Source organism: Oncorhynchus masou, chromosome 16, assembly GCF_036934945.1.
Source record: "Oncorhynchus masou masou isolate Uvic2021 chromosome 16, UVic_Omas_1.1, whole genome shotgun sequence".
Lineage (NCBI taxonomy): Eukaryota > Metazoa > Chordata > Actinopteri > Salmoniformes > Salmonidae > Oncorhynchus > Oncorhynchus masou.
The window spans coordinates 12,047,241-12,061,261 of NC_088227.1; the positions used below are offsets into that span (position 1 = coordinate 12,047,241).

Consider the following 14,021-nt stretch of genomic DNA (forward strand, 5'->3'; position numbering starts at 1 on the left):
GGTTGGAAATGTTATACTTCCTGTATTACGTCACTTCATACCTCTGAGCCGAACGGAACAGGTTATCTATATCCGGTGGCTGAACAAATACTTTAAAATACAACATACAGTTGTTTCACGTGAAGTCTAAAATATAAACAATGTCGCTTTCTACTGCACGGTCATTCTTGTCAGAGGCCGGTTATGGGGAACAAGAATTGGATGCAAATTCAGCTCTCATGGAGTTGGACAAAGGTGTGTAGTTAGCCGGCTGGCAACAAGCTAGGTGGCTAGCCATTTGTTATCCTTATCAATGCGAAACTAGTTTAACAGCTTCACATTTGAAACAACTGTTCTGTGTCATGTATCCCCGGAAGTTCATGCATTCAAGGGCACACAACGGCACATTTGTTAGTTACAATTAAAATAACAAGAAAGCTAGCTTCTTAGTAGCGAACGCTAGGTTTTCGCCTCAGTGACGAGCAAACTTGAACTGCATTCAGACGTTTGTCAGTTAGGCATATGGCTACAGGGGATGGAACTGAAGTTGTCCTTCCAGATCTGTGTATACTGATAAATCTACATGTTTGACTGAATTTCTGTCATTTGTTACAGGTTTGCGGTCTGGGAAGCTTGGGGAACAATGTGAAGCAGTGGTCCTCTTCCCCAAACTCTTCCAGAAGTACCCTTTCCCCATCCTCATAAACTCTGCTTTTCTGAAACTTGCAGATATCTTCAGGCTTGGGTACAGAGAATTGTGACATTTCAACTAGACATTACTCTGCCAAATCATAAAAGCACTTTTCACTTGTCGTTACTGATATGTATTAAAATGCATAAACCTCTGCCTCAGAATCGTTCCAAGGCAGCTAACCAGAGTGAGTTTTGACCGTATTGTCCTCCTACTGTAATAAATAAACATACATCTCCCCTCTTTCAGGAACAACTTTCTGCGCCTCTGTGTGTTGAAGGTGACTCAACAGAGCGAGAAGCACCTGGAAAAGATCCTTAACGTGGACGAGTTTGTCAAGAGGGTCTTCTCTGTCATCCACAGCAATGACCCTGTGGCCAGAGCCATCACTCTCAGGTGCCATAGCGTGCACTTTCCATTTAGGGTTTGATATCTTATGATGGTGGTTAAATCCACATTCCACACAGTGGCTGTGTTGCAGATTTGCATGGTGGTCATCGTTAGTCTCACATTTCAGAGAACGGATTCAGAAATATTACATACCTACAACAATGTGATTTTTTAATTTTTTTTAAATTGAGGCTAAGTTGTCATTGCCAGGAACAATTATGAGAAACCTCACTGATTCCAAAAGAAAATGTCATACATACACCATAGAAGACCAAGTTTTTATTTTTCATTGTAAAGACTCAATCATCTTCACTTACATGATTTCTAATTCTCTGTGTTTTGTCCTGTTTTTTAAATAAAATAAAAACATTTTTTTATGAAGGATGCTTGGCAGTTTGGCCACTATCATCCCGGAAAGGAAGAATGCCCATCACAGCGTTCACCAAAGTCTGGACTCTCATGACAACGTCGAAGTAGAGGCCGCCATTTTTGCATCGGCCTGCTTCTCTGCACAGTCGAAGTAAGTGGGTCTCTGTTTGAGATAAGTTTCAAAGTGGTCTATGTTGTCTGCCCAAACTGTCATGATTTTAACTTGGCTTAATCCCTTGCAAACTGTTGAGAAAATTGTTTTGTTCTATGCCCCATCCAGGAAAGAGGAATAATGATTTATTCAGTGTCTGACTCATTGAACATGTTCTGTTCTTTGTCCCTTTCAATCTGTAGAGACTTTGCAGCTGGGATTTGCAACAAAATCAGTGAAATGATTCAAGGTAACATAATGTCTCTAGTATCATGTGAACATCTTGTGCAGAATCATATTATATTCTGTGACATTTGTTTAGTTATTTACAAGCAACTGACCAAGCACATTGGTGGTGTTGTAGAGAAGAAAAGGCCATGCAATTCCTTTTAAGTAAAGCATCCAGGGTCATGTTCATTAGTCTACACTGTAGCAAAACATTTTGCAACAAACCAATGCAAGCGTTTTGTTATTGGACAAGTTCAGATAGTACCTTCGGGTTTCTGAACTTTTTCTTCCATTTTGTGCCAACTGAACATTACCCAGTTGATCTCCCACTGGGCCGTGCTATCACTACGCTCTTCTTCCGCTCCAGGTCTGGACACCCCAGTGGACCTGAAACTGAAGCTAATCCCTATGTTGCAGCACATGCACCACAATGCCAGCCTGGCCTCTAGCAGCCGAGAGCTGCTGCAGCAGCTGGTCACCTCCTACCCCTCCACCCCCATGGTCATTGTCACCCTGCACACCTTCACCCAGCTGGCTGCCTCCTCGCTCATTGACATCCCCAAACAGGTAGCTATAGTAACAGACACTAGGGGATAACTATGGGGACGTGGCTGGCGTGAAAACTGATATTACATTTTCAAATTGGTTAAAATTAAGGTAAAAGTCAGTTTTAGATTTTGGCTAGTCGTGCTGTCAATGGGATGCTGGTCAGGAAAATCCTCAGTCTCTCCCCAGACGCTAATGGACATTAGAATCCCATTGGTACACAACTCAGACAATTTTTGGCAGCTGGACCCTATTTGGTATGACAGTTGACACCACAGCACAGACTGAGTGCATTTCATCCAAAACAATCATACAAACAGATCTCCACGTGTAGAATTTGAGTGACAAGTGACTTGTTAATATCACCTGCAACTCTGAAGCCCAGATGACAGCAAAGCTTAGCAAGAGTGGAGATGGCTAATGCAGATGCATACTGTGGCATCCACCCAGGCTATAAAATCTAAATTCCTTTCCTGAGCTCAAGAATCTGAGAGATCTGTAGAAGGCTTTGAATAATGTTTTAATGGCTCGTCTCTTTTCCCCCACTGTCTGCAGTTACAGCTGCTTCTCCAATATCTGAAGGAGGACCCTAGGAAAGCAGTCAAGAGATTGGCTATCCAGGACTTGAAGCTCCTGGCTAAAAAAGCCCCCCATCTCTGGAACAGAGAAAACACTCAGGTGGGGTCTTGTGTCCCACACATACAGTACCAGCCAAAAGTTTATACACACCTACTCATTCAAGGGTTTTTCTACATTGTAGAATAATACTGAAGACATAAAAACTATGAAATAACACACATGGAATCATGTAGTAACCAAAAAATCTTTAAACAAATCAAAATATATTTGAGGTTCTTCAAAGTAGGCGCTCTTTGCCTTGATGACAGCTTTGCACACGCTTGGCATTCTCTCAACCTGCTTCCCCTGGGATGCTTTTCAGTCTTGAAGGAGTTCCCACATATGCTGAGCACTTGTTGGCTGCTTTTTCTTCACTCTGCGGCCCAACTCATCGCAAACCATCTCAACTGGTTTTAGGTTGGGTGATTGTGGGGTCCAAGTCATCTGATGCAGCACTCCATCACTCTCCTTCTTGGTTAAATAGCCCTTACACAGCCTGGAGGTGTGTTGGGTCATAATCACACTAAGCGCAAACCAGATGGGATGGCGTATCACTGCAGAATGCTGTGGTAGCCATGCTGGTTGTGTGCCTTGAATTTTAAATTAATCACCAACCGTGTCACCAGCAAAGCACCATCACATCACCTCCTCCATTCTTCACGGTGGAAAACCACACATGCAGAGATCATCTGTTCACCTACTCTGCGTCTCACAAAGACAAGGCGGGTGGAACCAAAAATCGGAAAGGAAAGAAATTCCACATATTAAATTTTAACAAGGCACACCTGTTAATTGAAATACATTCCAGGTGGCTACCTCATGAAGCTGGTTGAGAGAATGCCAAGAGAGTGCAAAGCTGTCATCCAGGCCAAGGGTGGCTACTTTGAAGAATCTAAAATATATTTTGGTTTGTTTAACACTTTTTTTTTTGGTTACTACTTGATTCCATATGTGCTATTTCATTACTATTATTCTACAATGTAGAAAATAGTAAAAATTAAGAACCCAAACTTGACTGGTAATGTACCTGCAAGTTATTCCTCCATAATCAAACTGCAAGTAGGGAATTCTTTCAGTGGGTATTTTAAGGATAATCCATGTTTTCACGATACTGTGTTTATTTATTTTTGTTGCTGTGCATTAAATAAATGGTTATTCCTCTGTGTGTAGACCCTGTGTGAGTGTGCCCTGAGTAGCCCTTACAACAGCCTGAAGCTGGGCATGCTGTCTGTTCTCTCAACCCTCTCTGGAACCATTGCCATCAAACAGTACTTCAACCCTGGAACAGGTACATTATATTGCAAACAGTACTTCAACCCTGGAACAGGTACAGTATAATGCAATATTGCCTGACTTTCAGTACAGGCAATCGTAAGACACATTTACTTTCAATTAAAACAACGTTTTTCTTAAGTTTAACCATGCATCGCTTTAAGCTCTTGGCCCACATTCAAAATATGTCTCGGCGTATGAGTGCTAATCTAGAATCAGGTGCAATTTGTCCATAGAATCTTATTCATATGATCTAAAGGGCAAAACTGATCCTATATCAGCACTCCCACTCTGTGATTACGGGCCCTGCTGTTTTGGGGCCTTGTGATGTTGGGAACATTCAGTCAAGTACTCAAGTTGAGTTCAGAACTTCCCAGAACATTCCTCCTTTCTACCCCTCAGGTGGTGTTTCCGCCCCTCCCCGGCTCACTGACCTGGTTAAGCTGGTACAGGAATGCTGTTACCACAGCAACCTGGCTGTCGCTGCCCATGGAGTCACTGTACTCGCTAACATCGCTATTTCATGTCCAGAGAAAGGTGGGCGCTGGGTATAGGGTACCACTTAGTGGTATTTGATGTCCTCTTACTCATCTTTCATTATTTACCTGACCATCACAGGACTTCACAGGCATTTTAAAATGGGGCTTACCTTAGAAAAACTTCCAGTCGGGGACAAATTCATGGTAAAAAAAAAAGGGTTTGATGCACTCAAAGGCCTTCACAGATTACCTGTACAGTATTTGGGTTTTTCAGCAATACAATTACAGCTCATCCATTTCATTTAACTGCTGTGTTTTGTTCTTTGCAAAAAAAAATGTTTTAATGCTTTCACTGACTTATTGTCCTGCTTTTCCTCTCCAGACATGATGCAGCTGGAGCAGGACACAGTGATGGGGTTGGAGTCTCTGCTGGTGCTCTGCAGTCAGGATGACAGCCCCAGAGCTCAGGCCACACTCAAGGTGGGTAGCACCCAGGACCCATATGTCTATACATTACTCGTACAGTGAGGGGAAAAGATGCTTGGCTTACTCAGTAGTCGTATAAACGGCCATGTGAACGCTGTCATTTATTAACTGTTAGTTTATAGATAGGTTTACAAATCTGTAATAAACAGTTATAACACATTTGTTGTAATTGTGTACTCATTCTTTTCCTCACTCCGTGTGTTTCCCTCTCACTCCCCAGACGGCTCTCACGTCATTGGTCCAGCTGCTGAAGAGTCGCCCCCACCTCAGCCAATCAGCGGTGGAGTTCCTGCTGTGCCAGCTGCACTTGGCCCGCGACCCCTCCCGCGTGCTGATGTGCCACGCCCTGGCGGCCATCGCCACTCAGTTGCCTGTGCTAGGAGAGGGCATGCTGGGGGATCTTGTGGACCTCTACCGGGTGGCCAGCCACTCGTCCACTGACAAGCAGCAGGAGCTCCTGGTGAGAGATACACAAAGCCCTAATACTAACTGTCATTGCCCTAAGGGGACTAATAAAGTTGTTGAAATGAAATGCATTTGTTTATTTTTTACCACACAATTTGCTCTGTGATGTATTTTTTTAACGCTGTTCTCCAATCATGAATCCCACCTACTGGAAACTGACATCTGGTTTGTGTTATCACCTCCCCTCTGCTCCCCGCAGGTTTCCTTGGCGACGGTGGTGTTTGTGGCTAGCCAGTCGTCCCTGTCGGCAGAGGTGAAGACTGTGATCAAGCAGCAGCTGGAGAACGTGGCCAACGGCTGGACGGTGTACTGTATAGCCCGGCAGGCCTCGCGCATGGTGAGTTTCTAGTCTGCGGGAAGTAAAGGTTTATTGAATCTGGCACATTTGCAGAAATGTTGATACCTGCATTGTCCCTGTCAAATTAACCTAATAAAATAAAGCAGACACTGGTAGTCTACATCTCTCTGAAGTAAGTCCATGTAAACCCAAGTAAAGATGAATGCATAAAGCACATATATAAGCTTCCTGTTGAAGGATTATCCCCATAGACATATACTGTGATATGTATAGGGAATATCCATGCTGCGCTCATTTAGGTTGGAATCCTAAATGCCCACACTTAACTTGGCACTCGCCTAAATCATGCATTGATGTCAATGACAGACTTTTGTGAAAACTCAAATAACACGCGCAGATCTCAGGTTAGGATTCAGGCCTTAGTCATTAGTCACTAATACTGATGCGTCGCCTCAACACAGTATTTGGAAACGTTTAGAAAAAGCTTTTCCACCCTACTGTCCTGACCTGTGTGCTTTGTTTGCCAGCCTGCCTCCATAACATCTTGTCTGGACCTCTGTCCTCGCAGGGTTGCCATGAGTTCTCCAGCGAGCTGTACCAGAGCTTACGGACACGTGTGGCCTCCGAGCACTTCTACTTCTGGCTCAATAGTCTGAAGGAGTTCTCCCAGGCCGAGCAGTGTCTGAACGGCCTGGAGGACGGAGACTACAGCGCCGCCATGACGGCCATCGCCGAGGCCCTGCGCTCCTACCAGAAGGGCATTGCCTCCCTCACGGTCAGTGACTGGCAACCTGCTTATAGGAAGGCAACGGATCCATTTTTAAATCAACTGTGAACAACTGACTTCACCCTATTGTAGGTTTCAATATGGCAGGTAGCCTAGTGGTTAGAGCGCAGGGCCAGTAACCGAAAGGTTGTCAGCTCGGGGATTCGATTTAGCAAGGTATAAATCTGTCGTTCTGCCCCTGAACAAGGCAGTTAACCCACTGTTCCTAGGCCGTAATTGTAAATAAGAATTTGTTCTTAACTGACTTGCCTAGTTAAATGAAAATACAGCAGGGTTGCAGTCGATTAAGTTTTAAATTCAGTCCATTCCGGAAGTGAATACAAATTCTATTTCATGAGTTGAAAATGTTTCCATTCGTGAATTGGATTTCAATTAACTTTGTGAATTGACTGAAATTAATTGTGAATTTACCCCAACCCTGCTGTATTATTTTTATGTGCTGTTAAACCTGTCAGAATCCTTTTAGCCAGGTAGTACTGGAGTTCAATGGTTCTTTCCAGTCTGCTTAACTATCCAGTTAATGAGCTAGGTAGTATTGAAAGTCAACTCTCAACCTCTAGGCTGCCAGCACGCCCCTAAGCCCACTGTCGTACCAGTGTGACTTTGTGAAACTGCGCATTGACACGCTCCAGGGCCTGTCCCAGCTCATCTGCACCTGCAACAGCCTGAAGACCAGCCCGCCCCCTGCCATTGCCACCACCATCGCCCTCACCTCAGGCAACGAGCTGCAGCGCTGCGGACGCATCGCCATGCAGGTACAGGGGAAGGGACACTGAGTTAAAATTCTATTTCTGAATGTCAATTCAAAACCATTGAATTCTGAGTAAATGTATGGTAGTACTAACATTATTCCATACAGTAAGACTGGGGGGTCAGTCTGTACAGAAGAAGGGGGTTATGAATGGCTGGCTGGATGAACACGGATATCTATTCCATCAATGGATATATAGAAACCTCTCGATCTCTATATTTTCTTTCTCCAACTCAGATGAGGGTGTCCATGGATGAGTTCCGGAGTCTTGCTGCCCGCTACGCTGACCTGTACCAATCCTCATTTGACGCTGACTCTGCCACCCTCCGTAACGTGGAACTGTATCCTTAAACATAAGAGAACGGACACGCCTTGCCCATTAAATCATTAGTAGAATCTCAGTTAAAACCACTTCCATTGACAATCCTCTCACATGTCTTTAACTGTTGGCTACAGACAACAACAGAGTTGCTTGCTGGTCTCCCATGTCATCGAGGCTCTGATACTGGACCCACATTCAGCCAGGTAAAGCATGTTAATATGACTAACAACCTTATTCACTCATTGCTGTGTAATGTTTAGGGGATTATTTTCCTTACCACACCAGCAGCCTAACGTAGTATTCCAGGAAGTGTTGTCTTGAAGAGTTTACTTTAGTCTGGACATTTCAGTTGATTCAATCTGAATTCTACCAAAACTCATTTTATTTTGTGAAAATTCTATTGAAGCAAATGGGATATCTCTCTGTTCTGCCCTCCAGTTTCCAGGACTATGGGACCCTGGGCTCAGTGCAGACAGAGAGCGAGTATGAGAGGCGGATGATGTCCGTGTTCAACCACGTCCTGGAGGAAGTGGAGGGCCTAAGCAGGAAGCACCCTCCTGTCTCTTACCTGGTGGGGTCATCAAACTACCCACGGTTGTGTTCATTAGGCACCAAATGAAGAAAATTGACAAACTGAGAACTACTACCTGGACAGTTTTCAGTTGCTTGCCCTAATTAACCTGTAATGATGCTTCTTCCAGCTGGTCAGTGAATGCGATGACAAAATGCTAACCTATTTGCTTTTGTTTATGTAGCACACAGGTTGTCTATGTGATGCGGTCATAGCTCTGCTTAAGGTCCCACTGTCCTTCCAGAGGTACTTCTTCCAGAAGCTTCAGTCAACCAGTATTAAGGTAACTAACTAATGCAATAAAAAATACTTTTCGGAATACACTACTTTAGCTCAGTTCTTGCTTTAGGAGCCATTTGATGCGTTGGTATTTGGTACACTGTAAAATGTATGTATTAGATTTGCAATAACATGAAGAAATAGTATTTTGCATTGAAATTGATTCAGACTTATTTAATGTTTTTTTGCTTTTCCAGCTTGCTCTTTCCCCATCTCCTCGAACACCGACCGAGCCAATCCCAGTGCAAAACAACCAACAGCTGACTCTGAAGGTGGAGGGCGTGGTGCAGCATGGCTCCACCCCCGGACTGTTCCGCAAAATTCAGTCTGTCTGCCTCAACGTCAGCTCCACTCTTCAGAGCAAGACTGGTGGGCCCGAATACAAGGTGACTCTTCACCTATCCCACCACCTGCCCTAGTCTTGATTATTGCAGTGGTTATTTACCTTACACACTACTGGTCTGTTGTTATAAACGGTTGAGGCTGTTGATGGATATCTCATACGCTTTTCCTATAAAGTTACAATGTCTCTAGCTACTATGGTTTTAGACCCTTTTATTAGCTTAATTTAGACAAATTACAACTCACTGGTTCAGCTTCATTAATTGTATTTGATTAATACAACTCAATACCAAAGTATGTAACCACCAGCATATTTAATTTCCCATCAGATTCCACTGGACAGCAACACCAATGAGATTGAGCAGCGGGTGGAGCCGCACAATGACTACTTCAGCACCCAGTTCCTGCTTAACTTCTCCATCCTGGGCAGCCACATGGTCAACGTGGAGGCCTCAGTTGTGGACGAGAGCGGCATCGAGTGGAAGACCGGGCCCAAGACCACTGTGTCGGTCAAGTCCCTGGAAGACCCTTACGCCCAGCAGCTCCGCCACAACCAGCAGCAACAGGCACAGCAGGCTAGGCCCGAGACGGCCCCGGCCCCCCAGAGGAGTAGTGTATACGCCCGCTTCCAGTGATACCTCTAACCCATTGTGTTGTCTTTTAACTTGTTTGTATGTTTCCTTTCCTTCGTCAACGCTCATCTGAAAAGACTGGACTGGAGCAATCGAGGCATGAGCAATGTCTTGGTGAGCTTTCACCTACCCATCATTGCGTTCACCTATCCATTTTTTCTTAGGTTTGTGGTCACAAAGGAAGGAACCTCCCCTGGGAGCTTTCTTGTCTTGTAGAATTCCCAGGGACTGTTTACTTATATTCTGTCAATTATTAAAGGCCACATTTCATTGAAGCTCTGCAATGTGAGTCTTTGTGTGATTGTGGCTTGATTGTTGTCATGCAGTTTAGGGACACAAGGACAAATTCCCATTTATATTATATCTCTGTACCTTTATTAGCTTTCGATAAAGGCCTTGTATATTGGAAATATAAATGGTCAGTAAATCTACTTACTGCAGGTTAGTGCACAAGAATGCAACATTTAGTCATTCAATTCTCTAGGTGGAGGGCTGCACATCCATAGGGTTCCCCTGACTGTCAGTGAATCTAGTGGTCCATGTCCACTTGCTATCCCCTTACTCGGTGTGGTTCCAAATAAGACCAGCTGGGGGCGACCAGTGACAATATAGTGAAGTCTACATTGCAAAACAAAATCAAATGGTAATGATATAATGGAAAAGTACTTTGCATTATTTCTACAATCTTACAAGTATGGACTACAGTCTTTTGATCAATTTATTTGCTGTTACCCACTTAGTGCACTGTGTATGTAGCACTCAGCCTTGTGATATTTTCTCTGTCCTTAACACAATTATATGTTGGTTGTTGTTAGGTACAGTTAATTTTTATGCCACAGTAGTTTCAGTGATGTGCCGAATAGGCCTATGCACCGGTGATATTTAGTCGACTTCTGTAGGCCGTCATTGTAAATAAGAATATGTTCTTAACTGGCTTGCCTAGTTAAATTAAATATGTTACAGCTTTCACAATGAACTGGCGGGAAAGTTTGAACGCAATGGGCGCGCGGAGGACAGATCTGTTTTCGTTTACGATTAAATGTATTACGTCAGAATGCCCAATTCATAGATACGGAGTCAGAATAATGTCATTTAATAGGCTCTCCATGACCCAATGTTAAAATGTTTCTAATCAAATGTATCAATCAGTCTAATTTGCATACACATTTTGATTGGATGATAGCTGTGAGGGTTATCGAATCAGGATAAAATCCTATGATTTCATAAAATATCAAAATTCTATCATTAAAGATTTCCTCTCATTTGCAAATGCACTCCAACGGCAAATGACAGGAGAGGCAAGGAGTGGAATGTAATAGCTGAAAGAGACGGCAACCAGGCGAATGGTTAATCATCTCTGTCTCTAAAGCGTTTGATGCTGTTTGTCAGGCAGAGCTTGCGCAGATCCACGTTTTCTCAGCGTCGTCGTCATAAATGATATTCTCCTCCGGTGGCCGCTCCATAAGTAGCTAGCGATAATCGAACGGGTCGGTGAAACTAGCGGAGCAGAATGTTAAATATCACCCGATGTGCAAACTGAAACGCTGCAGCATTTGCACTAAAACAACGGCGTGTTATATGGCTCTTCCAGCAAGGGATTGTTGCAATTGGATTTAAGTAGACGCAAGAGATGTAGATAGAAATGTCTAGCTAGCCAAAGTACTAGCTAACCGATGTTGCATCGATGGAATTATTCGAGTGCCATTGATTGAGATGCACCCAGCGACGCTAAATGAGTGGCTAACTAGCTACATGGATAGTATTAGCGGCTAGCTAGCCGTGACGGGAGTGTGGACGTTTAGTAACGTTGTGTGAATGGGAGATAAACCATTTTGATACATACATCAATGTTTAAGGATCTAACATGTTAACTAAATACATGTGACTTGGTATTCATCCATGCTAAGCCAGCGTTCTGTTTTATCGTCCGGCAGCGACATTTGGACGGGGGGACAGTAGCTAACGTTACTAAGATTGGGTGAGTTACAGTAAGAAGATCAAGTGATAAGAACATTGATGTTAACTAGCCATTTGCTGGAACGTCTGATAGTGTTTTAGATTTTATCGCCATTGTGTTTAACTAGTAGCTAAATTGGCTAGATAGCCAGGATTAGCTAACCACACAAGGCTAGTTAGCCAGCTAATAAGACATTGGTGCAGAATAAAAAAAATCGGACTTTGTACAAACACCTTACAAAATCAATGGGAATGGCAGCTAGCATGTCCCCTCAAACTTGACTGTGTCGATATTGAAGATGGAAGTTATGTTGGTGGTGGCTTATTAGTTAGCCAGCCAGCTAAGAACAGCGTCTGTCCAGCACTTCAACATCCGTTATACCGCTAAAGTAAGCTACCGGGCTAACGTTAGCCAGCTTAGCAACTAATGTTAACAGCCGGTAGCTAGACGTTGTACGTCTGTTTCAGTCAGAGCATCATTTGATTGGCTTAACATTAACTAGTAGTTGACAATGCCCTGGTTGAAGATAACAACACAGTTAATAGCTTTATAGTTCTAAGAATTCTCTGAATGTCTAGCCAGTTAAGTCAGTTGCTATGTGATCTACTACTGGACAAAGTCAACTGTTGTGGGTCTGTTCATTCCATGACATCCACGTTGTACTGGACTTGTGAGATGTGATTTAAACCCCGAGTCCTGCTCAATGATCTTAGATGCTGCCAGCTACCTATCGTTACTATAAAGCACATTGAAACTATAACATAGATAACCGAACCCAACGTTAGTCTCTAGAAAGGCTGCCTCCATTTTCAGGTAGTTAGTTAGCTAACGTTTGTTGTTAGGTTGTCATGCATCCTATTTAGAACGGTCGAACAATATTTGTAGCGAGCCAACTAACGTTAGCTAGTTTTCTTAGCTAACGTTAGCCATGTTTTCTGGTAAGTCATATTTTTCAAGTTTGTTCCACTCATAAGTAATTGCAAACTAACTGGTTTTCTCCCTGTTTTCACAGGCAGTGTGCATCAGTATGGCACAACTTCTAGAAGGTGCCCACAACCTGGGCTGGGTACTCCTGAACTCCTTCCTTCGTTTCATCTTTGTCTTCATTAATAACTGTGTAGCAATCCCTTCCTATTGCCTCTACTGCATTCTTCTTCAACCCCTCAGAGTAATGGACAGCCGTACTTTCTGGCTCATTGAAGGAATAATGTTCAAATGGATGTTGGCAATGGTGTCACAGTGGGGCTGGGTTGCAGGCTATACAGGTAAGATGCTACACAGCAAGCCTGGAATGCTTTTCTTTGGATCAAAGTCATGGTTGAAACTGGGAATGGTTGTGAATGCAGGGGTTACTGTGGACACAAACCGTCATTATCATTGGTTCAGAGTGGTGTGGTGGAATCAAAGTATTGATTTCAACAACCCTTTCAATATCACCTGATCCCCTTTCAGAGTACCTTGTACCTCAACTGCAAGACCAATAGCTACTGTCTGTAGGAACGAGGAAGTTCATGCTGAACAGGTCATCCCCCTTGTATATGTTATGTATACCTACCTGTAAATGTAAGATTTATGTTATAGAGTCCTTTTGGTTTAAGACCATACACAATTGCTTCAAGTGTCATCACATTCTCATATAGTAGGCAAGTATGTATAGTACATTGAGTGTAATCACTTGATACATACAGTCCTGTTTTGCCGGCAACACTATTTCTTAGTTCATTCACACACAAGTGCCAAGGGTTCCCACTTTCAGCTGGCTGATTGGGAGCCACATTGCCCTCTGAGCAGTGTTCCAAGAGGAAAATGCTTATAAATTACAAAGTGCTGAACATGAGGATCAACAAGGCCTGCTGATAAATAATGCATCGAACACCGACTTGTTTTTGCAACGTGCAGTGCATTCAGAAAGTATTCAGACCCCCGTTTCCACATTTTGTTACGTTACCGCCTTATTCTAAAATGGATTGAATTGTCCCCCCCATCCAATTACACGATACCCATTACTGACAGCAGAAACCATATTTGAGAAATCCTCTCAAGCTCTGTCAGGTCGGATGGGGAGCATCGCTGCTCAGCTATATTTCGGTCTCTCCAGAGATGTTCGATCAGGTTCAAGTCTGGGCTCTGGTTGGGCCACTCGAGGACGTTCAGAGACTTGTCCCGAAGCCACTCCTGCATTGTCTTGGCTGTGTACTTAGGGTTGTTGTCCTGTTGGAAGGTGAAGTTTTGCCCCAGTCTGAGTGCTCTGTAGCAGGTTTTCATCAGTACTTTGCTCCATTTCATGTTTCCCTCAATCCTGACTCGTCCCTGCCGCTGAAAAACATCCCCACGGCATGATGCTGCCACCACCATGCTTCACCGTAGGGATGGTGCCAGGTTTCCTCCAGATGTGGTGCTTGGCATTC

General features: G+C 43.6%; 2 protein-coding genes across 2 annotated transcripts in view; both read left to right on the plus strand.

Annotated features, from left to right (window-relative positions):
• The first annotated feature begins 49 nt into the window (after nucleotides 1–49).
• On the plus strand, nucleotides 50–9,931 carry LOC135557475 (integrator complex subunit 7-like). Its single transcript, XM_064990745.1, has 20 exons — nucleotides 50–234; nucleotides 595–724; nucleotides 920–1,066; nucleotides 1,443–1,580; nucleotides 1,784–1,830; nucleotides 2,176–2,375; nucleotides 2,910–3,032; nucleotides 4,143–4,260; nucleotides 4,647–4,781; nucleotides 5,106–5,203; nucleotides 5,430–5,669; nucleotides 5,874–6,011; nucleotides 6,541–6,747; nucleotides 7,320–7,514; nucleotides 7,748–7,851; nucleotides 7,967–8,035; nucleotides 8,271–8,403; nucleotides 8,588–8,686; nucleotides 8,880–9,068; nucleotides 9,354–9,931. The coding sequence occupies exons 1-20, from the start codon at nucleotides 141–143 to the stop codon at nucleotides 9,657–9,659; spliced, it is 2,910 nt and encodes a 969-aa protein (XP_064846817.1). The 5' UTR covers nucleotides 50–140; the 3' UTR covers nucleotides 9,660–9,931.
• A 1,074-nt stretch (nucleotides 9,932–11,005) lies between these two features.
• The window catches only part of LOC135557476 (acyl-CoA:lysophosphatidylglycerol acyltransferase 1-like), an 82,740-nt gene continuing 79,724 nt past the window's right edge, over nucleotides 11,006–14,021 (plus strand). The window contains exons 1-2 of the mRNA XM_064990747.1: nucleotides 11,006–11,634; nucleotides 12,626–12,878. Coding sequence (XP_064846819.1) covers nucleotides 12,641–12,878 — 238 coding nt within the window. The 5' untranslated portion in view covers nucleotides 11,006–11,634; nucleotides 12,626–12,640. The remainder of the gene's footprint in view (nucleotides 11,635–12,625; nucleotides 12,879–14,021) is intronic.

Bases quoted from the DNA above. Each gene is read 5' to 3' on its own strand.
- LOC135557475 (XM_064990745.1), top strand. From the start codon at position 141: ATGTCGCTTTCTACTGCACGGTCATTCTTGTCAGAGGCCGGTTATGGG. The intron at 3,033-4,142 runs GTGGGGTCTTGT...CTCTGTGTGTAG, and splicing joins GGAACAGAGAAAACACTCAG to ACCCTGTGTGAGTGTGCCCT. The intron at 6,012-6,540 runs GTGAGTTTCTAG...CTGTCCTCGCAG, and splicing joins CCCGGCAGGCCTCGCGCATG to GGTTGCCATGAGTTCTCCAG.